The sequence below is a fragment of the Silene latifolia genome, chromosome 9 (assembly GCF_048544455.1).
Source record: "Silene latifolia isolate original U9 population chromosome 9, ASM4854445v1, whole genome shotgun sequence".
NCBI lineage: Eukaryota > Viridiplantae > Streptophyta > Magnoliopsida > Caryophyllales > Caryophyllaceae > Silene > Silene latifolia.
Window position 1 is genome coordinate 9,270,736 of NC_133534.1, and position 24,694 is coordinate 9,295,429.

The 24,694-nt window shown below is 37.9% G+C and overlaps 2 protein-coding genes across 3 annotated transcripts; both read left to right on the forward strand.

The window, feature by feature from the left end:
- The first annotated feature begins 945 nt into the window (after nucleotides 1–945).
- On the forward strand, nucleotides 946–9,719 carry LOC141599024 (pentatricopeptide repeat-containing protein At1g10910, chloroplastic). Of its 2 annotated transcripts, XM_074418892.1 has the most exons (11): nucleotides 965–1,272; nucleotides 2,086–2,170; nucleotides 3,038–3,301; nucleotides 3,891–4,193; nucleotides 4,965–5,069; nucleotides 5,414–5,513; nucleotides 6,514–6,833; nucleotides 7,690–7,866; nucleotides 8,951–9,079; nucleotides 9,175–9,379; nucleotides 9,619–9,719. In XM_074418892.1, exons 1-10 carry the CDS (start codon nucleotides 1,022–1,024, stop codon nucleotides 9,346–9,348), a joined length of 1,908 nt encoding a protein of 635 aa, XP_074274993.1. In that variant the 5' UTR covers nucleotides 965–1,021; the 3' UTR covers nucleotides 9,349–9,379; nucleotides 9,619–9,719. The 2 variants fall into 2 exon arrangements, with proteins under 2 accessions (XP_074274994.1, XP_074274993.1); XM_074418893.1 differs by lacking the exon at nucleotides 9,619–9,719 and having other exon boundaries at nucleotides 946–1,272; nucleotides 9,175–9,562.
- Nucleotides 9,720–15,830: 6,111 nt separating this feature from the next.
- On the forward strand, nucleotides 15,831–22,647 carry LOC141599026 (protein RETICULATA-RELATED 5, chloroplastic-like). The gene is made up of 8 exons (XM_074418896.1): nucleotides 15,831–16,537; nucleotides 18,562–18,726; nucleotides 18,828–18,920; nucleotides 19,239–19,354; nucleotides 19,834–19,932; nucleotides 20,059–20,364; nucleotides 20,455–20,619; nucleotides 22,051–22,647. Exons 1-8 carry the CDS (start codon nucleotides 16,115–16,117, stop codon nucleotides 22,328–22,330), a joined length of 1,647 nt encoding a protein of 548 aa, XP_074274997.1. The 5' UTR covers nucleotides 15,831–16,114; the 3' UTR covers nucleotides 22,331–22,647.
- Nucleotides 22,648–24,694: the final 2,047 nt, after the last annotated feature.

The window sequence follows — 24,694 nt, forward strand, 5'->3', positions numbered from 1 at the left end:
TTAGAATTTAATTTCTAACCAAATAAATTAGAGATGTAAAAGCTGATTCGATTCGAGGGACCCGACCTGGCCGACCGAAACCCATTCAATTTGGGCGAATTGAAACCAAACCGACTTGACCGACCCCGATGTTAAACTAATAACTGATAGCAACTTAAAAAAAAAAACTCTCTCTCTTCCCCTCTTCTCTCTAAAAAAAACTCTTGCCTTCATCAATCAAATTTGGGGCTTTCATCGACTATTGATCGATGGTAAGCCCCCAAAAAGCTTTATTTATCAATTTTTAGTATGAAACTTTATAAATTAATTAATAAAAGTCTCCCTTTTGGTGAGATCCGTTTGTCTGTCTCTATTTTCGGAGTTTTTTCAGTCCTTGTTTTTCTAGGTTTTAGTTCTATTGAAAATATAGATAAGAGCGCTTTGGTCGTTCTTCATATGGTGAAGATGCAGAAGATCGGTTTCGTAATGGATCGTTATATGGTATTACATATGTTGTCAATTTGTTGGTTGCACTCAATTTGGTCAGATGAAATCGTCTTTCGTCAAGGCTCAAGATGCTATGATCCTCTTGTGAAAAGCTGTTTGCGGCGATATGATAGAGGACGTGCTTTGGAGCAATTCAAGTTTACAGATCTTTCTTTGAACAAGATTTTATTTCATTTGGTTCTAATCGAGTTGTATCCGTTCAAATTTGTCACATGTTGTAGATGTCGTATGACTATTTATTAATGAATTGATCATTTCTTTCAAAAAAAAAAAAAAAAATAACTGATAGCAACTTTATTTGCTCCAACCCGAACTTGTTTGAACCGAACAATCACGATATTAACCTTTAACCCATACAAGTATACAACCCAATCCGATATAATCCGACTCGCTTTAGCCCGGCCCATAAGGCCATAACCAATCTAAGCAGGCCTTTTTTTCAAGAACAAAATCACGTCTTATCCAGTTCCATGTAATTATTGTTTTTACCGTTATAAATCAACTAACTTTCAACAACATTGCTGAAGCACACACCATGGAGGTAACAATGGTGAATTTCATCAATGGCGGACCTCTACCCCCAAATTTAACCATGTTCATCCCTGCTGCAACCTGGGATTCCAAATTACCGTCTCGCTTTCGACTCAAGCCGTTAAATTCTACCCACATTTCTTCTAATACAAGTAAAAAACCCAACAAATTCACCAGCTCAAAACCATCACCAAATAGAGAAGCTGCTCTAAAGGAATTGCATTATTCTTCCGATTTAACCGCATCTCTCTCCAGGTTAAATCCACTCCTTTTTACCTAATTAGTATTTTTACTGTTTTTTTTGGAGGTGCACTCCACCTGTTTGATGAAATGCTCTGCTTCTGCTTATAGCTTATCATATGTGTTGACCAATTTCGACTTTGACAGACGTTCCGTAAAACGGTCTTACACTACATTAGTCTAAATTCATCCACTAGAATTAATGGCATTGGTAGTTATTGAAAGAAGGTTAGTGAAACCGTCTTGTACATATATATCTGTGTTTCGCCTTTTATGTGTGGACCGATCTTGATTTCAGAAGCGGCCATTGTGGATCACTGTTTTACCGTAAAAAAATCTCCCACTAGAGAAGTCGTTTGGTTGATCACGGATCTTAAATTTCCTAGGAACTTCAAGTTTGTAGGTATTAAGTTCCCTCGTACAACGGTACAATTTAGGTGAATTAGGCAAACGAGTTATTCGACAAGAATTTCCATTGTCCGAAGGGAATTAAGCCACTTACTCAATTATGTAGGCATGGAAAGTTCGTAGCAAGTTGCAATTCATACATTTTCCAAAAAAATATGGCAACCTAACAAGTAACAACCTATTTTTTTGGAATTCATGGGATATCCGTCATGCTAAATGAGCCACTACGCGTGGCAGTTTTGTTCTTATAATCCAATCTACGTGCATCCCACTTTGACAAATAATTTTTTTTGTGAGTCCACTTTGCTAAATATCTAGGCAAGAACCTCATTTTAGAGTGAGACGCTTGAAACTACTGCATTGCCTTCTGTTTTAAATGAACTTAAAACGAAGTTATAATCAACTTGGTGTACTATACAGGTCGGAAAAAATATTGAGGGTAGCAGATCTAAACATTGTAATACGCAGCTATGGGAGGTCGAAGAGGTGGAATGATCTTTCTCAGGTGAAATGTTGTTCACCACTTTAAAATAGTTGATTAAATAGACTTCCATTTCCTTTTGTATGTTTTCATTACCAACAGAACCTAAGACTCACTTTTCTTCGGCTTGTGAACATGACGGATTGAAGCAAAATGACTAACTAAGCTCTTTATGTTTGACTCACTTTTCTCTATGGGTCATTCTGAAATAGTGAAATTGTCAATTTCGCTGTGTATTGGAATTTTTTTATTCTACTTTCCCTTTTTCTTTCTTTTCGATGCAAGTCATGTTAGTCGACCTCAAATTAGTGTGGAAGTAAGGCTCTGTTGTTTTAATCCCTCCCATAATCCACCTTTTCTTGTGTTATTGCTTGCTAGTACGTAGACCTGCGAAATGGGTAAGGCGCGTGGGTTACAGATCTAGTAATTTAGGGTTAATGTAGAATACGGTTTTGGATGTATTTTGGTTTGAGGAATACATGTTTATATGAGTCCTAGGTTGGGTAGAATCAAACATGCCTAGATTAACACCTTTTTAAAAATCGTATATTAATTTATCTTCTTACATTGTAAATCAATAATAACCCTTACATTCTTAACTGTTTACTTTTATACTTCGTATATGATTATATGATACTAATAATAATTAACATTGTTTCGTCAATATTTTTTTGTTCTTTTTTAGGATTCGTCATCATTGATATTAACTTAAAACATATAGTCAGTGTCTCCTACTTCATATACAATGCTGTTATAGTATTGCATCCTTATTTACTCTACTTTTGTTTGTGTTCACCATGTTGTTGTTGGATTGTACTTGGTTTCCTTATTACTCCGTATAATTTAGTTTTTGGAGAAACTACAAAGTATTGCACATGGCAATTTTTTCAGGTATTTGAGTGGATGCGGAAGCATGGGAAGATCAATATTGCATCATATAGCAGTTATATAAAATTTATGACAGAGACCAGGGACGTTTCAAGGGCACTTAATGCGTACGAGGCTATCAGTGATGAAGCCATGAGAAATAATATATCAATATGCAACTCTCTGCTTAGTTGTTTGGTTAAGAATAACATGTTTGATAAAGCAATTACATTGTTTTACCAGATGAAGCAAAATGGTTTACAGCCAGATGTTATTACATATAGCACGGTGAGCTCTTATTTTTGTTGCGTTATGCTGTAAGCCTGTAACTTATGACTGACTATGTCAGCCTAAATGATTGAATTTAGCTTTAATATGCGAGTATGCGACATTTGGGGCAAAGCCTGTTATATTACTGAGGTGTGCCTAACGCACTCCACACTAGGAACAAAGAGGTGCCAGCAAAATAGTATCTAGACATTTGAATTTGCGAGTCCATGAAGTGCACAAGGCAATTATTTGGCGCAACTTTATGAGGCGATTTGGGGCGGGCAGGCATGTGAGGCACCCCACGATCAAGGATGCACACCTATGCGATATGCAATATTTTTTTCTTTTCTGTCAACATCTCTCTACGATCCTCCTTTTTATAATTTTTTTCTTCTTGCATTGTTTGCCTTTTGTTTTCTATAAAAAAAAAAAAAGACTAAAGGGTTATCCTGCACAAGTTTTATACAAAAAACAAACCGTTTTTGCAAAAATGTGTAACTTGCTTCTGTTTTCTCCTCGTATCCACGGGTCCTCCTCTTTGCACAACCTTCCTTTTAGTTAACTTCATGAGCATCTTAGTTGTTGATTTTGCCATTTATCATCTCAGCTGTTGTCAGGTTGCTTGAAAGTGGAACGTGGCTATACCAAGGCTTTAGAGCTGCTTAGTGAACTTGAAGACAAAGGGATTACGATGGATAGTGTTATATATGGGACTCTTATAGCTGTCTGTGCTTCTAATAACAAATGTGAGGAGGCAGAGATGTACTTCTTGCGCATGAAGGCTGAAGGTCATACACCTAATTTGTACCATTATAGCTCTTTACTCAATGCATATTCTATTAATGGGAGTTGTCAAAAGGCTGATAAGTTGGTCGAAGATATGAAGTCTTCAGGGTTAGTCCCAAATAAGGTTTGTATTCTATATACCTTCTATCATCTTAATTAATGTAAAAAAAGGAAAAGTGGTATTGCATATCAAGTCAAGAAAACACAAATTAGTTAGAATTCACGAGAAGAGGAGCAAAGTGATGCATCCAGAAGTTCAAATATTTGTTATGTACTTATGTGACATATGACTTCATCTCTCTTGTATTTATTTTGATTTGTCTTGCAATTTTACTGCTGGAATATGACAAGTCGCAACAATCATGAAGTTTATTTTTTTATGACATATATGCTTGTAGGAGACGCACTTCCAAATACATGCTTTTCTGCATCAGCTGAGCATTGTCATCTTGTAATAGGGAATTACCTTGTAAACCTTTCGTTCACCAATTAATTGTACGGCCTACTATAATCTAGTGTGAAACTTAGATCTCATTTTTTTCAACTACTTTTGGGTTCATCATGAGACATCAGTTTTTCCCATAGAGTGAAAAAGCTAGGATTAGGTGTTTGAAAAAAAAAAAAATAATAAATTATGAACTCACGTTGACTCAGCTCGCCAGCCAAACATTATATTCAAATGATGGTGGATAAGACGACATTCTTGTGCACCTATTGTAAACACTAAACACCACTGGTTGCAAGGTTCCCCTCTACCCCACCCTATCTCCCATTTGACTTAACATTTAGTTTGCATATTTGCTAACTCTAGAGGGGCTTGTTGATTGCATAGAACATTGCAACTGTTGCGGATTTGAGCGAGCTCTGTGTCTGAGTTTCTATGGATTCTTTGCAGGTTGTCATGACAACATTGTTAAAGGTTTATGTAAATGGGGGGTTGCTTGACAAATCAAGATCATTGTTGTCTGAGCTGGAAGCATTGGGTTACGCTAAAGATGAGGTAAAAAGCACATCCAGAGGGTGTGAAGATGAAAAATTGTTATTTTTTTTTTTATTTTTTTTTACCAATAATTAAATATTTTTGTTGGCACTTGGAAGCCTGGCATTTTTGTGTGTTTGAATTCTGCTTTCCACCAGTAAGCACTTGGAAGCCTGGCATGCTCCCGATCCAAATTAAGCACTGGGTCATGCATATAGCATACAAACACGTATTGGGATGACTAGTGCATCACGCCATTCACGCTGCTTTTTATTTAGTAGCATGTCTGTCATCTGTTACTGCCATCTTTTCAGGGCTTATATTTTTTTTTGTTGATGCTGTTTGATTATACACTACATCTACAGATGCCATACTGTCAACTGATGGATGGCCTTTCAAAATCTGGAAAAATTGTTGAAGCTGAAGATGTCTTCAAGCGGATGAATAATAGACAAGTTAGATCCGGTACACTTCAGTGGGCTTCCCCGTATTTTGCATTTATTTTTCGTGGCAGTTTTAGGTTTTAACTTGCTTATTACACAATAGAATGCATTTACATAGTTCTTTTCAAACTTATCCCCACGGCCCCCCTTGTAATCACATTCATATGGTTTCATACTTTCATCAACTAGCATGTTTCTGCTAATTCACATGTTAGAAATGCCCTTATATAGTGGGAGTCGTATCTTCATTATAACCTAGGTATTTAAAATTTTCCTTGAGGGAATACCAATTTGTTACTGTCATTTGCCAAGTTGTTTCTCACTCCAATTTTTTTTTTTTCCTTTTTTTCTTTTGGTGAATTTCTCACTCCAATTAAGTGTAAGCTATCTCCTGCTTGTAACTAGTATAACTGTTTAACTCGTCTGATCAAGGGAGATGCCATCTTGTGGTTGGATTAAGTCTCTCTCACTCCTATCTCTCTATTTGGAGTGGGGGACTCTGTAAACAAAATGAAGGGGCTGAGTTTGAACCTCTAACTCTGAAGTTGTAACTTTACCTTGAAACCAACATAACAGACTAATTTTAATAATCATTATGGGCAAGAAATGTGTTGGTCCCCTACAGCAGGCATATAGTAGGCTAATAGCAACAAGCCAACAATGGCAATATGTCTACAAGTCAAGTGAAGTTTCATTCAAAACCAATTGGTGAGAAGGGAGTAACCCATTTCTTATAAACTAGTCTTCCACTTTTAATCTACCAATTTAGGAGAATGTCTCATTACGCTCATGTGATGAGACCTCAACAATATGTTATATATGGATGTTTTCTTAGTTGTCAGGGGGACTGGGCTGGGGCTCAGCGTTTTCTAGATCCTTTACTTCCTACATGGACCGCACTTACATAGGGATTGTGGTTTCTATACGTTTGCAAAATGGTTTCTGTAGATTTTTTTTTCTGTCTGGCTTAAATTTGCACTACTAATTTGAACATAATTTCTGTATGTATTTTGGCGCTTCAGATGGCTATTCGCACAGTATTATGATTTCAGCATTCTGCAGAGCTGGTCGATTGGAAAAAGCAAAGCAACTAGCAAGGGACTACGAAGCAAAGTACAAGAAGTATGACTTGGTTATTTTGAATGTGCTGCTGTGTGCTTACTGCCGTGCAGGCGATATGGAAAATGTAATGCACATCATGAGAAAAATGGATACATTGGCTATAAACCCTGATCATAAGACCTTCCAGATTCTAATTAAATATTTTATCAAAGAGAAGCTGTATCTACTTGCATATCGCACCCTACAAGATATGCATACTAAAGGTCATCAATTGGAGGAGGTAAACTTTTTTTCTTGCCATGCAAACTAATTTATCTATGATGCAGGCATGCATCTTATGTAAGCTTACAATCCAACTTACAGACCAACCCCATTCTAGTTGCTAACTATTTTAGCAAGTTTATAGTTATAACAACCTTACTAATGTGCAGTCACAAATTTGACTGCCTAAAGCGATGCATTAATGATGTAATTTATGAACTGACCCACTATACCTTTACTAACTGTGGCTTACATCTTTATTAATATTTTTTTTTCCTAGAAACACTGCCTTTCAAAGAGTTAGAATGTACTCTTTTTGAGCTTTTTCTTTCATCAATGTCTCAGAACTTTCCAAAATTTGCTCCTGGGGAATGTTATCTGAACAAATTTTTCATAAGAAATATATTTCTCTATTTCCATTACCAAAGACCCATTACTCTTTGGTTCTGTCCTTTGGACTTTTGGATTATGATGGAATAAAGCAAAATGACTCACTAAACCGGTCTGAACTTCTTTGTACTGTCAAGTATCTGCCATTCAAGGCAATTGTTGACACAATTTTCATTTTCAGTTATTCATAAACAGCTTCTTTACATTGTTATACAAGGGTATGAGTGCGTACACCTGACTCCCCTTATCCGCCATTTGTGAGAGGCCTCGAGACACCGTGGAATGTTATTGTAGTTGTGGATATTTATGTCTCATATGCCCCTTCTCCCTTGTTATCAACAATTGTGTTCTTGGAGCATCATATTTCCAATTTTCTCATCTCTGCCTAGTACTAAAGCCTTCTGGGGTTAGAGGTGGATGTTTATTACTGCGCAAAGATGCCAGTGAGCATATGATTGACTTTATTTGATAATCTGGATTTGCAGGAAGTGTTATTCTCCTTGCTCCTTCAACTTGGAAGAATTGGTGCGCATTCAGAAGCATATTTTGTATACAATATTATGAGAACTAGTGGTCAAGCAATACGTGAGTCCCTTCATGAGAAAATGCTACATACACTTGTGTCAGGATGTCTTTTTGAAGAAGCCTGTGGAGTTATCAAGGTTTGATTTAATGCCTTCAGCAAGTGTTTTAGCATTTCTGTATGAAATAGTCCACTTCTGCTGTCTCTCATATTTATTTGTGTATTCATTTTTGGTGCGTCTGATTTATGATTATAAATTCCCCATCTAGGTAGGCTTCTTGTGTTAAAAAAAATGCGCTCGCCACAGAGATTTTTGAGAGCACCTACAACCAAGGGAAAACGTTTCCCGTTTAGCTTTCTCTCTCCTTTAAAAGGAGTTCAAGAGACTTTCCTCAAACAAATGGGAGATCTATCCATAGAGGAAGATGCAACATTGGCTCTTGTGCCATTATAATCGTTTTTTTTTTGTTTCATGCGGTTACATGGTAGATGATAGGGTAAAGATGTAAAGTAGCAGAGAGATGACGATAAGGAAAATTTATTTGTAGAAGGAAAAATAGAAAGTTGAGGAAGAGAGTAAAAAGATTGAAAGAAATGTTGTAGGGGAAAGAAGATAATGTATTGAAATATGACTCGATATTATAGAAAAACCAAGGGGAAAAGACACCCAGTTGTTGGCCATGCTCTAAACGTAGGTGAGCAATGGCCACTGCCGTTATAAGTAGTCTAGACCTGGCAAAACGGGTCAACGGGTCGGGTTCGGGTCGGGCCAAATCGGTTCGGGTTAATTCAGGTCGGGACGGGTCTATTTCGGGTTTGTTGTCGGGTCTGTTTCGGGTCAAGCGGGTCGGGTTGTTTCGGGTCGGGTCAATGAATAATAGAGAAATAGTCATTTCAAGTCTTTTCGGTTCAATTAGAGTTATATTTTGTCAGGCCATTTTCGGGTTTGGTGGTTTCGGATCGGGTCATTTTCGGGTCGGGCCAGTACGGGTCAAGAAAGCTCGGGTCATGTACGGGTCGGCTCAATTCGGGTTTCCGGGTCACATTCGGGTGATGTAGTTCGGGTCTCGGGTCAGCTTTTTCGGGTCGGGGTGCTTTTGCCAGGTCTAGTTATAACATTCCATCCTACACTGAATACCCTCACTGCACATGAATACACAAATAAATACAAATGCAAACAAATGGATGAAACCGAAAGAATGTCTCTGATTCATTATTTACAGGATAATGCGAGATTAATTTCTCCGCTGGCCATTGAAAAGTTTTTAGCAGCATTCACGCAGTCCGGCAATATCAACCTAATTAAAGAAGTTCTGGAAGCTGTGCACATTTCTGGCCACAGGATTAATCAGGTAATTGTTTTTACTTTTTAATTGTGCATGAAGTTTTTGTTGATGACATTTGTTCACAGGCACACTGGAACTGTAAGACGTCATTCTGTTTGCAGGATATATTTCACGAAGCCATATCACAATACATTGCTCAACCTAAGATGAAAGAAGAGCTGCTTGAGTTGCTACAATGGATTTCAAAACATGGTTATTCAATAGACTCGTCAACAAAAAACCTCATTCTCAAACACAAACTTATATGGCCCCCAAGGACATCAAATAGTAGCTAGATCTTTAGGCTCTTGACCTTTTATATTTCAGGTGACTTTATTTCATTGCTTTCCTTGTGCCTTTAATATGGTACTAAGTTGATACCCCCTTCATCCAATCAAACTTACAATTCTCTGCTTTTGACTTGACTTGTCAAATGATGTCGATTGTAACCGATATATTGTCACAATCGAATTATTTACAACTTTATTAAAATGATGTCATGAAAACTCAGACCATAGCTGTCTTAATTAACCAAAGATGATCAATTTTATATTGTATCTTGACAGGTCGTATACCTCTCAAAAATAAACCTAAAATTTTATTGGTGGTGGCCTGATTTGAAGGTGTGTTCTCAATTGCAAAATCATAATCTTTTCTAAGGAACAGATGACACTTCATTCAACTGTGCAGCGTATTTTTTTTTTTTTTTTTTTTTTTTTTGGCAGCTGTAAAAAAAGATATACCTAACTGTGCAGCGTAGGATTTTGGTTATAGTCAGTATTCAGCTCTTTGCTTTTAAGATTCAGTTGACCCGATTCTCTACCTCCACAAATTAAAAGGTTGTGATCCTTTATAGAAAGAAAAGCCTGTATGATTGTCGCAGGCACAGGGAAGAAGATCGTGTGATGGTAATTCTAGTCTTTGGTTACGGTTCTGGCACAAAGGGTGCGATCAGGTGTAAAGTTATTGTACAAGACATTTACCATGAACTACTTGAAGGGATGTATCAGAAAGGAAATGTTATTTTCCATTTTCTGTTCAATGTGTAAAGTTGTTTCATTTCTAATAAAACAGTTTTCCATTTTCTGTTTAATGTGCAAGGCCAAATTATTTGGCACGATCTTTTTTCTTAATGTATTTCTGATTATTTTATCACTTAAATTTCGCAACAAGTCTAATTCACATGCGTGAAAGTGGTTTGATCTCTAAGCTTGGTTAATGGTGAGATTAAGCCCCATAAATTTTGATTGTAATAATTTGGCCTTTCAACCTTGTGTTTTTTTTTTTTGGTCAATCGAAGCGCGCACAAAATCGCATTACAATAAAGGGGAAGGGGGATTCGAACCTGGGACCTATTGTCCACAATACCTCCGCCTTTCAACCTTGTGTGAAAGTTATAGTCAATGTAATTTTTATTTTTAATCTATAATATCACGAGATTAAACTTTTTAAACTTTCGGCGTGATATGACCTCAGATAGTGAGCCAACTAGTCGACGTTGATTAGAGATTTGGGCACGAGATCATATCACACAACCCAATTCCACCCTAAATGCCAAGTGATTTTTTATGTATAAATGTCTTACTCACACAAGTACATGTCTCCAAATCCATGGCGTAACGCAACATCAAGTCAACCCAATATATATATACATTAATTATATGAATATGTAATTATATATATCCCGCATGATTTCAACAAAACTATTTTCATTCCAAATTTCCGACTGCAGTTACATTTCTATCCACCAGAGTACGTCAATAACACGATATCGTCTTATACGAAATATTTTGGTCTTATTTTGATAATTTGTGTAAACGTCAATTCTTGCCTCTTCCATTATGCTTAGGTAAAATATATAGTACAATCGATCGCTAGGATTACATTACTACGAGCCCATAACAGACATAAGACGATACTAGGCTAAGGCCCATAAACACGACTCTATTACCCCCTCTCAAGTTGGAGCATGGGGATTCAAAATGCCCAACTTGCTAACTAAGAGGACGAACTGAGACACACCAAGCGACTTAGTCAGAACATCAGCCAATTGCATCGAGGTAGAGACATGAGACGTAGCAATCAGACCATCCTGAATGGCATCACGAACAAAATGACAATCGATTTCAATATGTTTGGTTCTCTCATGAAACACAGGATTGTGAGCCAGATGTAGTGCTGATTGACTGTCACAGGAGACATGGACCGGAGATGAGTGAGTCACTCCAAGGCATTCGAGGAGGCCACGGAGCCACTTAACTTCACACGTAATCGCAGCAAGTGCTCTGTATTCGGCCTCAGCGGACGAAAGCGCGACAGTGGGTTGCTTTTTAGTTTTCCAGGAAAGAGGAGACGAACCAAGAAAGACGAACCAGCCTGTAAGAGATCGTCGAGTAAGAGAACACGCACCATAGTCTGAGTCACACCAACCCGTTAGAGTCAAGGAAGCACGAGAGCTTAAGAGGATGCCTTGGCCGGGTGTACCTTTAAGGTATCGAACAGTACGCAATGCGGCATTCCAGTGGTCATCACGAGGCTTGCTCATAAATTGAGATAAAATATGGACTGTGTAAGACAGGTCCGGCCTAGTGACGGCCAGGTACACGAGACGACCCACGAGGCGACGGTATTTTGCAGGGTCAACAAGGAACTTACTTTGAGAGGAACTTAGACGATGGTGCTGCTCAAGAGGAGTGGGTGCCGGCTTACAGCCGAGTAAACCGACCTCAGCAATAATGTCTAAGGCGTATTTACGTTGACACAGAAAGAGCCCGTCTGAGTTACGAGCCACTTCAATGCCCAAGAAGTACTTTAGATCACCCAAGTCTTTCATGTGAAAGCACGAATTCAAATATTCTTTGAAACTGGAGAGAGCTGGCACATCATTTCCGGAAATGATCAAATCGTCAACATATACTAACACATGTAATCGGACAGTACCTTTCACATAGGTGAACAATGAGTAGTCTGAGTAGCTTTGAGAGAACCCATATTTCTTTAGGGCTTGACCTAGCTTAGCGAACCAACACCGCGGCGCTTGCTTGAGCCCATATAAAGATTTCCGGAGCCGACACACAAGCCCTGGAACCGAGGATTGAAAACCCGGGGGCAGCCTCATGTATACCTCTTCCTCCAAGTCGCCATGGAGGAATGCATTGTGCACATCCATCTGATAAACTGGCCATTTCTTTACGGCAGCAATAGCAAGGAATGCACGTACCGTGGTCATCTTGGCGACCGGAGCGAACGTCTCATCATAATCGACCCCCTCTGTTTGGTGATTCCCAAACACGACGAGGCGAGCTTTCAATCGTTCAATAGTAGAATCGGCTTTATATTTGATTTTGTATAGCCATTTACTACCAAGAGCTTTCTTTCCTGGCGGAAGTTGAGCCATAGTCCATGTACCATTGTCAATAAGAGCTTTCATTTCTGCTTCCATGGCCGTACGCCATTCCTCACTTTGCACGGCTTCCTTAAAAGATCGAGGCTCCGTGTGCGTCATCAAGGCTGCCAGGTAAGTACGATAATTGGACGAGAACTTGTGACTAGAAAGATAGTTAGCTAAAGGATAGGGCGTACCTGAGAGAGAGGATGACACGGTGAGCGAGGATGCACTGGATGAACTACTACCATGGCCTGGAAGATGTACGACGTAATCTTGGAGATGCTTAGGGACAGATTTGGGTCGGTGTCCACGGCCCAAATTAGCAGGAGGGACCTCAGGAGCACCGGCGGGAGTGGGGTCACTGGGCTGGTCAGCGGCCTGGTCACTGACCTGATTATGGGCCGGATCACTGACCTGTGCCGAGGAGGACGAAGGAGGAGGGTCACTGGCTCCCTCTTCACTATTTTCCCAGTCAATAACAATATCATCCGAGTTTTCTGTGGGTGTTGAAGTCGAGGGCAAGGGTTCCAAATACGGGAAATGATCCTCATAAAATGTTACATCCCGTGAGACAAAAAATTCATGTTGGTCAAGATCATATAAATACCACCCTTTCTTTCCGGAGGGGTAACCCATAAACACGCATTTACGACCCCGACTAGCAAACTTGTCACCCCTAGCTCGTTGATTGTGAGCGTAACAAAGAGACCCAAAAACCCGGATATTTTCGAAATCAGGGGGTTGACCGAAGATCATCTCATACGGTGTCACACCTTCGAGAATACGGGAGGGTGTACGATTTATCAAATACGCAGCGGCTAAGGCACATTCACCCCAAAATTCAATAGGAAGCCCGGCTTGGAACCGCAAGGCCCGGGCAACATTAAGAATATGTTGATGCTTACGCTCTACCCTCCCGTTCTGTTGAGGTGTCCCAACACAGGACGACTGAAACAATATGCCCTGACTATCGAAATAAGGTTTTAATGTATTAAACTCTGTCCCATTATCGCTTCTAACAGTTTTTATATTGGCTGAAAATTGTCTTTTGAGCATGGCCACAAAAAGCATAAACTTGGCATGAACGTCAGTTTTATTATTCAACAAATAAATCCACACGCCCCGCGAAAAGTCATCAACTAACGTTAAAAAATAACGCGCACCAGAGAACGATGGAGTGTCATACGGTCCCCATAAATCACAGTGAATCAATTCAAATGCACACGAAGCTTTATTATTACTTAACGAGAAGCTACTACGAATATGTTTAGCTCGGTGACACACCTCACACGGCTTTGACAAAGACTGTTTATTACTGCGAAAGTAAGGAAGTAATTGAACAACTTGCTCAGACGGATGTCCAAGGCGCTTATGCCACAAGGTAAACGAGGCAGAAACGGTTATGGTGCGCAGGGCGGTTGTAGGCTGTGCTTGATGTAGGTAGTATAGTCCATCCAGGCGATCACCCGTGCCAATCATCTCCCTCGTAGCCCGGTCCTGAATAATGCACAAAGCCGAATTAGTCACAAATTCACAGTTCAAATCGTCACTCAATTGAGAAGCAGAAATTAAATTACACTTTAATTGAGGCACATAAAGTACAGGGTCAAGAGAAATAGTCGATGTTAAGGGCACACGACCCACTTTCGACGCACCGATTTTCGTACCATCTGGTAATCCCACAATGCGTGGAGGAATATTGCGAATATTACAAAGAAGATCAAAATTACCCGTGACATGATGAGAACATCCCGTATCGATAAGCCACTTACCAGAATGAGTGTGTGAGGGCGTGTGGATTTATTTGTTGAATAATAAAACTGACGTTCATGCCAAGTTTATGCTTTTTGTTGAATAATAAAACTGACGTTAGACAATTTTGATGATACCATGATAATTTGTGTAAACGTCAATTCTTGCCTCTTCCATTATGCTTAGGTAAAATATATAGTACAATCGATCGCTAGGATTACATTACTACGAGCCCATAACAGACATAAGACGATACTAGGCTAAGGCCCATAAACACGACTCTATTATATTTTCTCATACAAAAAATATAAGCGCTTTGACTGAATTTAAATGATCTGACCCGACCTAAATTGGCCTGAATTTCATGGATTCGAACTAAACTTGCATTGAACAAACTGCTAAATCCTAGAAAAAATAAATTTAAGAGTCAACTTTACCGCTCTTCATGATTACAAGTCTTAACCTGGATAAAAACGGATCAAACAGATATAAATTTGCGGCTAAATTGTTCACAGTTCTAAGTTAGTACTAAATCTGGTAAATAGGTCAATCGGGCTCGGGTCGGGTCATTCCAAATTTGGATCATTTTCAGGTTACAAATTGTTGTGTAAGACTTAAATTTTGGTAAAACTTACCCAATAAATATTAGGCCCGTCAAAATTACTTAGTAAAAATAAAAATAATATTTTTATTTTAATAACTTAATATTATAAGTTGATAATATACATATTTAAATATGTTAGTTCTTAAAATAAGTTATTAAGTTATCAAAATAAAATAAAAAGCTTGATATATTAATGAGTTGTGCTTGGGCTTTTTCCTATTGGGTCAGTCTTATGCTATAGGACGGTCCTATAGAAGAGTTGCTGTTTTCAGGTGGGTTGTTATCAAGTTATCTGGAGATAACAACTCTTATCCTATAATAAACATTCAGGTCGGGCTTTATAACGTCATGTCAATTCAAATTGTTGTATAAGACATAAATTTAGATAAGACTGGTCCAATAATATGAGGCCCATTAAAATTACTTAGTAAAAATATTAAATAATATTTTTATATTAATAACTTAATACTTCCTCCATTCAACTCCACTCTACCACTTTCTTTTTTCACGTTTGTCAACGCGTGTTTTACGCGTTAAATATCGTTAGCTACGTATTTGCAAAAAATATAAAAGTTAGATATTTTTAATATACTCGTAAAGACGAATCAAACAAGATCACACGTGAATATATTTCCACTTACGTATCGAGAGAAAATCGAAATTGAACACACAATTGTGAATAGTGTACAAAAGTGAAATAGGTAGAGTGGAGTTGAATGGAGGAAGTATTATAAGTTGATAATATACATATTTAAATTTGTTAGTTTTCAAAATAAGTCATAAAGTTATCAAAATAAAATAAAAAACTTGATATAGTAATGACTTGTGCTTGGGCTTTCTCTTATTGGGCCAGTCCTATGCTATAGGACAGACCTATAGGAGAGTTGCTGTGATTTTAGATCATATTTTGGTTCTTAATTCGAAAGTAAATTAAATTCAGAACAGACTATTTAAACTTGATCATTTAATCGCGTCAATTTTATCGGGTCTAGCCAAAACTCAGAAACTAGCCATAAAAACCTTAGTTCCGAGTCAAAGGGGGTGAACTCGCTCACACTCAAAATTAAGGATTGGATTGGTCGTCCATTTGTGGGCTACCATCTCCACCCATCAAAAACCTACCTTCTTCCTTCTTCATTCTTCCCTTTCTCCTCTTCTCTCTCGCATCACTCTTTCTCTTGAGATTGAGAGAGTAATCATCTATCCACACTCAAAGAGGGCTTTTCTTCATCTCTACCCATCTTAATTTACCCCAAAAATTCACCCAATTTAACCCTAATTAAACCCATCAATCAATTCTCAAAATCAAGCTTTAAAAATGGCGCACGCTGTGTTTCAAACAGCACAAATTATGCCCATGAATACCCAATTCCCCATTTCTAAACCCACCATTTTCCCAATTAATACTTCTTCTTCGTCCTCGTCTTCATCGCCTTTTTTGGGTAAAGCTAAGAGATTGAGGAAGTTTAGGGATAATTTCAATTATAATCATAGGTTGTTGATTATGGGTTCGAGTTCGGGTTTGAGTTCGCCGTCTCCGGTTGCTGATGGTGAGTCTTCGTCTTGTTCTTCAGTTAGTTTATTGGAGCGTTGCTTTGTTGCGCCACCGGCTGCGACGACGACGAAGTCGATGATGGCGCCGACGATGAAGGGTGGGAAGTATGGTTCTTTGGGTTCGGTGACGTTGGAGAAGTCGAAACTTGATATGTCGTCGCAGAAACAAACTCGTTCTAGTCCTGAGGTGAGCTCAATTTGTTGTTTTAATTCGTATTATTAGATTGCGGTAGCTTTTTAGTGTCACGGCTTGATTTAATACCCGTGATTATTGTATGTTGTTTAGTGAGAAGTGTAGGACGTGAGATAGTCTGTGACGGAATTGATGAGCATCCTGTGAAAAATGGTAGGATATGGTATCTTTAGTGACGGTATTTGATGGGCATCATGTGAAAAATTGTAGGATATGGTATAGTTAGTTAGTGACAGTATTGATGAGCATCCTGTGGAAAATGGTAGGATATGGTATAGTTAAGCTATGTTGTACTGACTCTTCAGTTTTGGGGTTATATTGTTGTCTGACATCCATGATACTCAAGGATGTCATATAGCATCCATATGAGACACTAATTAATTGGGCACTTCTCTAGTGGATGTGGAAAGAATGGTATGCACAAGAAAAGAAGAAGAAAGTATTGTATATGAAGCAAATAACATGGGAGTAGTTCCATTATGGTTTGTCTTATACTCCATTCTCCCCGATCATTTTTGTACTTTTTTTTAATTCTTTGCGAGGAGTATTTTAATCAAAGGTAAGACGGAGGGAGTGGTATGTAGAACACATAGTCCCGAACTGACTTGCTTGGGGCATTTTAGGACCTCCATTGTGGTTTATCTTGCTTGGATCTTGAAATTACAAAGTACTCAGCAGTTGGGCGCTACTGCTTCTGTATGGAGGATATGAAACATTTAAGTTAGTTGGTGATGACATGTAAGATGGGAGGGGAAGATAGGGTGTTTGGGAAATTGTTATTACATTAAGAGCAGTCATTTAGTGCATTTTTCTTATTGTCCTTCCTCTCTTTCCTTCTACGAGTATTTCTTTATTGTTTCTACTGGATAGAATTTTCATCTTGGGTCATTTGGAAACAGCCTCTTTGTGCTGCTAATATAAGGGTAAGGCTGTCTACATCCGACCTCCCCTTACCCCGCAATTTGCGGGAGCCATTGAGGCACTGGGGTAATGTTGTTGTTGTTGTTGTTGTATGGAATGTGACTACCATTATTCCCAACAGAATCTTCATGTTTGATGACTTGATTCTAACCTTTTTTTTGGAATTAAGGGAGCTTAATTATTTGGCTTGACAGTGTTACCTTATTAAGATCCATGATCTAAGTTATCTGTTATTCACTGCTTTTTGGTCGATTCTTGTGGTTTTAAGATCCACGAATATACCATTACAACTTGACAGATAATGCTGAAATATACCAAATACGACCGATATTACACTGGCATAGTGTGATCGACACAAAGAAGTCTTCATAAACTCTGTTATATCACTAGTGCGTCTTAATATGCTACAGAAAATTCGCAGTCATTGCCACGATTGAGTTCGATACCGCAATTTAATACTGCGGCTCGACCTCTTGTATACACTTTGTGCTGACCCTTTAACGCTAATTATAGATTATGGAAGATTGCTTCTTGTGAGATCTATTGATGCTATATCAATTAGTAACATTTCATTAAAGCTCGAATTACTAGGCAAAATGTAATCATTTACTATAAGCTTCGATGCCGAGTCATAATTTATGTAAAGGGTGATAGCTTATGTCTGTAGGAACTAGAATCTACCCAATTTGTTTTACTCTTTTGATTTTGATTTTTATTTGTATGGGTTTCCCATATCATTAAGCCATTAATGATATTGAAGCTACTTCAGAATACAACGATGAGCTCAATTATAGAATTACGTCAGCTTCTAGCCGCTTAATTGATCGAAAACATGTTACTCTGTAAACATGTTATACTCTGTAGACATTGAAACATGTTATACTCTGTAGACACCAGCGATGTGAACTATGAATACCACTTGTGAGATATTTCAGCTGAATATAGCTGCTTGATTTGAATAAAGCTGCTAGTTTTGATTTTGTGAACTTTTTTGGGTCTATGATGTTTGGATGAAGTGTAGTCATCAAGAAGTGTAAGAGAGTGTTATTTGGTTTACCTTTTGTAACCCGAGTGCCATGCTTTATGTTATATTGCAGTTGGCAACAGGTGGAGGTGGTGGTAATATTGGCAAAAAAATCAACCATGGTGGTGGGGATGGTGGTGATGATGGGGGAGATGATGACGATTACTTTGATGACTTCGATGATGGAGATGAAGGAGATGATGGTGGCATCTTTAGGAGACGGATTATTTTCCAAGAGGTTGGCATCTTTTATTTTCATGATTAATTGCAGTATAGCCTTTGAGGAATCAAATTTTAATCAATTGATGTTAAGCTTAATTATTTCTCTCTATGTTTCAGCTATTTGACAGAAAATTTGTAGATGCTGTGATGAATGAGTGGCAGAAAACAATTATGGATCTCCCAGAAGGGTTTAGGCAAGCTTATGAGATGGTAAGTAGCTACTACCTGATTTCTTATATCTTCGTTACCATTCCAATGGATCCGAAGACTCACCTTAGTATTTGGTTTTTGGTTATGATAGATATAGCTCATTGAATCCATTGCGTTTCTTCTTGTGAAATAGCTGTCATGTAATACGATTCTCATTTTTTTTCATTATGGGTCGTATGGAACATAATGGTAAGTTTGCCTAGATTTGGCCTTATACCCCGCCTTTTGTGGGACCGATTCAGGCACTGGGGTAATGTTGTTATTATTCCTCCATTTTGAGATTTATGATGTACGCACCAATCCTTATCTTTGTTGCAGGGTTTAGTTAGCTCTGCTCAAATGGTTAAATTGTTAGCAATTCATGCAAGGCCGACTACCGTTCGAGCTATTGCACGAGGCCTTCCACAAGGGATTTCTAGAGCATTCATTGGGAGGTAAAGCTCCTTAGATTCCTCTTTTTTTGCATCAAACGAGCTTATAAATAGGAAATTGCCATGCCATTATGATTTGATACTTTTTTTTTTTTTTTTTTTTTTTTTTTAGTGAAGAAGTATTTTTCTAATATTTTCAGTTGATATCTTCGTTTTGGGTTAAGTATGTTGTTCTCTCCCGTTGTGTTCCTGAATCCTGACCTCCTGATATGCCTTCATATGTAATACTTGTATCAGTATATATTACGCCTGTATTTGAAATTGCAACCAAGGGACTTGATCTGAGAAGTGTCACTTTTTGATTACAATCATTTGAACTTATTTCTTCCTTTAGGTGGGCAATAATTCTTTATACTAAATTTTGGCGATTTCAACATCTTTTTTTGTTCTGGGTTTTGAGAAGCTTAATTATAGCTTTTCTGTTTCTTTGATGTGGGAGATGAGACAAAGTGATTCTCAGACATTCAGGTTACATTATGCAGGATGATTGCGGACCCAGCTTTCTTGTATAAACTTCTTTTGGAGCAAGCCACTACCATTGGTTGTTCCGCTTGGTGGGAAATTAAGAATCGCAAGAACAGGTAAATTATGCCCGAACTTCATCTTCTGATAATCGTTTACTAACATTTGCTTTGTTGAAAATCCAATTCCTCCCCACTTTTTCCAATATCTACTCATGTACTTGTATTTTGCTTTGTCAATTGCAGGTTAAAGCAGGAGTGGGATTTAGCGCTCATCAATGTGCTGACAGCAGCAGCATGCAATGCTGCTGTTGTTTGGTCACTTGCACCTTGTCGCTCATATGGCAGCACATTCCGTTTTGATCTTCAGAATACATTGCAAAAGCTTCCAAACAATATATTTGAAAAGAGCTATCATCAAAGAGAATTTGACTTGCAAAAGAGGGTCCATTCATTTTTCTATAAAGCTGCAGAATTGTGCTTTGTGGGGCTCTCTGCTGGTGCAGTGCAAGGTGGTCTGTCAAATCTTTGCGCCAAGAGAAAGGATGGAAGGTTAGGGCCTTAGGGGTCTTCAAGTTAAACAAATTTTCTTCATCTTTTCAAAAACGTCCTCTCTTATCTTTATGTTTCTACTCTTTGCAGGCTTTCTGTAACAACCCCATCTGTTAGGTCAAATGCACTAGGCACAGGTGCCTTCCTTGGGTTGTATGCGAACTTACGGTATCAACTGTTATGTGGTATTGACAGAGGATTCTCCAGCTACTTTGATGTTATTGGGGTGGCCCTGTTTTTCGGCACAGCTCTAAGGTTTGTAGTCCTCTGCTGTGTTCTCTTGCATCCATTCCCTATGTTAAGATAATGTCTGTACTCTGTACTTCTATTTTTATTGCAATAAGGACACGGATGATGCGGAATTTTTTTAGGTAGTGTGTACCACATCATAGTAATCCCTAATTAATGATAAACTAAACGGGATATTCGCTCTTGTACCCCTGAACTTTTACGTTTTCTAAGGTGTACCCCTCGTTTTTCACAAAAAAACTTTGGCCGACAATAATCCTCTGTTATGAGTTCAGAAAACGTTAATTTTTTTTTTTCAAACCAATTATCTCGTCAAGGCCTTGAACTTGAAAAAAAAGTTCACCACCTTTTGAACTCGTAGCGGGTAGTTATGGTTGGTCAAACATTTTTTAACGAATAAACTTTGACCGACCATAATCCCAACTACGAGTTGAGACGTCGGTGAATTTTTTTTCAAACTGAAGACCTCTTAAAGACGGTCAATTTGAAAAAAAAAATTATCGTATTCTGAACTTGTAGCCAAAAGTTATTGACGGTCAAAGTTTTTTTGCATGAAAAAGGGGTATATCATAGAAAATGAAAAAGTTGAGTGGTACACGAGAGAATATCCCTAAACTTTATCATCAACTCATTAAGGTCTTGTAACTTTGGTTTACCCTACCCAAAACTTAGGCATGGTTGCTGTTTCATTATAGACGCCCCATAATGTATTGCATTTAAGTGAATGTTAGGTTAACATCTTCTACAAGGCTCTACTTCATATTGATTAAATTTACCTTTAAGAAAAGTTGGCATAGAATCGGCAGATGACAGTAATTTATAAATATCCTGCTGGGTGTTGATTCTAGTGAGAAATTGGTTATTATTTCACTCGTAACTGACAAAAGGACAATAGTATTCTATGACTCTGAAAGTGAAACCACCAAACTGTGCTCTAGCTCTTAGTTAAAAAATTGACTCTAATGACTTGTGACTTGCCCCTTTCAATTTATAAATACCTTCCATTTTTCCTCGTTTGATTGATTCATATACGTTCTATTTCAATTTATAAATACCATCCATTTGTCCCCGTTTAATTGATTCATATACGTTCCCTTTTCTTCTTGGGTCCCTTTTTAGTTGTAAAATGTATCTTATTGTCGTAATTATAAAGTGGTAAAATTTATGCACGTGTACTTCTGTACCATTTTCTGATTTCACGTATGTATAATTGGTCAACTTGTACTTTTTACCCGCATTTTTTCTTTTCTTCCTAAATAATGTCATTGCTGAAATTGAAAGGTATTTGTGAATTGGAAGGAGTATTACGGAGTATATGCTTTAAATCCTCTCACCACCCAAGTTTTGGGCCTTTGGCACTTATCCGTGTCCTTGCTCTGTTGATTTTAAACTGCAAGTTTAATATATCCTCACCGTCAACTCCCATTTTCCATGCAGAGTAATGAATGTTCAGTTAGGGGAGACTTCACGATTGGCATGGCTGGGAATCGAAGCAGATCCGCTTGTTCAATCAGACAATCTATTGAAGGCTTACAACCGATCTCCTGAGGCTAACACCCCTAAACAGGGTTCAAGCTGGTTAATATCGAAGGACACTTTTGTCTCAGGTCTTGGTCTTCTTGGCCTTCCACAGAGGAATACCGACTCTTCAAAAGACACTGATGCTCCTAAACCCCGGAGGAAGCGAGTTGTGAGGAAAAAGGTGACAACTACTTAATCTTCTCTACATCGACACTCAATTTTGCAGCCTAATAAGTAGCTACCTCTGAAATGATAGCTGACCTTCATTTACCCTAATGGACCGGAAATGCAAGATATTTAGATGATTGGGTGCTGCTGGTCTTTTGAATTGTCCTACTGCCTTGCTTGCGTATTGCTGGGAATGGTTTTTGATTTTTTTTTGGTTGTATTCATCGGTCCCTTTGAATTAAAGGTCCAATATAGTTATATGTTTAAATGCAAGGGACTTTAGAATTTTTTACTCGAAACAGAAATCATTTTTCTTGTTGTAGACATCAGTGCCTTTTTTTCGTTTCCCTTTCTTTCTGTGCTATATGTTAGTGTAACCCAATACTAGTGTAGATCCCCTCCAAATGCACGGTGTTTTAAGATCAGGATGTGTCACACAATTTACAAAGATGTTAGGAGTACACGGCGTGTACAAGGCTTTGGTACACGGGCCAATCAGCGCTCGCCACGTGTAAAGATGAGTCACAGATTCTTTTTTTGTTTGGAGGGAAAGTTGGAGGGAAAAATGGGAGGGATTATTTGGGTTTGGGCGGGATTAGTATTGGGAATAACCCCAAGATTAATTAACACTTATTTTAATCTAATCTCCATAATTAACAACACTTATTTTAATCTAATCTTTATAATTAACAACACTTATTTTTAATCTAATCTTTATAATTAACAACACTTATTTTTTTTTAATTGACACTTTATCTCTCTTATTATTTTCATTACTTAAATACAGTAACTTATACTAGAACAAAAAAAATACAGTGATTAAAATTTTGGAAACCTTATTTTTTAATACTCGTTGAACATCTACACCCAAAAAAAAATACTCGTTCAGGATTTGATTAAATGACTCTTGATTTTGATCTCAATAACTTGTATGAAGAAGGTGAATGTTCACGAGCAGCAGAAACAAAAGGCAACGGTGAAGCAGAATGTAATGGCGATGTTGATTTAATGAAAGAGTATGTCGAGTTGTATGGCGACGGTCCTGTGGATGATGATGACACCGTCGTTATCTGCACCGACAACGACAACATTGTTGAACTGTTGTAGGTTTGGCTTACAAGTCATCTGAAGAACTCGCAACTTTCGCCCATTCATACGCATATAAGAAGGGGTTTTCATGGTACATTCGCAGTAATAAACTCTTTAGAAAGTACAAGGAAGACGGTGTTTCAAAAAAAGGTTCCTTTAAGAATGAACCGCGGTATCATATGTATGAAAGATTAAGGCTTTGTTGTGGTCATCTTTGCTAAAACCAAGGATGCCCTGCAATGTTTACATTGAGTCCCGTTATTTCGACGATGAAGACGTAGTGAAGATAACGCAATGCCATTTAGAGCACAACCATGAGATGGATCCTAAGAAAAGCTAGGTTATTTGTTGGGTTTAGACATATAAATGACTACTTCAAAAAGAGGATGATGATCAATGATGTTTTTGGTATTTCAATATTAAATAATTACAAGTCGTTGGTCTTGGAGGGGGAGGTCATGAGAACCTTGGCTTTAAGTTTAGTGATAGTCGAAACGCCATCAATCAAGAACGAAGACGTAGCGTCATAGATGGCGATGCTAAAGAATTGAAGGCATATTTTGAGAAGATGAAAGAGGAGGATCCTAATTATTTCTATGCAATTGAGCTCGATGATTTTGGGGCTCCAATGAATGTATTTTGGTGTGATTCACGCTGCCGAGCTATGTTTAAATCGTACGGAGACGTTGTGTCGTATGATACAACTTTCTTGACGAATATGTAAGGCGTTATATCTCAATTTATCTGTGTTAAAATGTTATTTTGATTAATCGTATTTGTTTGTTTTGTTATGTAAGAGTATCGTGCTTCAAGAATTCATAAAATTTAAATTAAAATTAGCAATTTAATTGTACTATAGAAATTATTCGATTCATCGATTTTATTTGTTTGGTTCGTAAGTATAAGTTTTGTAGTATATCATTAATCGATAGAGTAAATCATGGTGTTACGGGTATCGCATGCCTTTTTCCCCTTTCATAGGGGTGAATCAACATGGGAATTCAATTGCTTTTGCTTGTGCTTTGGTTACGCGTGATTATGAAGAAAGTTTTGAGTGGGTTTTTGCCAAGTTTTTAGAATGCATGGGTAAAGCTCCATCGTTATATTTGAGACCAGGAAAGAGCAATTGGTAATGCAATTAAAAAAATCTTCCCAAACACTCACCACAGGCTCTGCCTTTGGCACATATTGAAAAATCTTTGGTAAAAATCGGGAAAACATCCACTTTGGAACGATATCTCAAGTGACCTTAATTTAGCGATTCACGACAGTTTGGAGGTGCATGATTTTGAGATAGCATGGA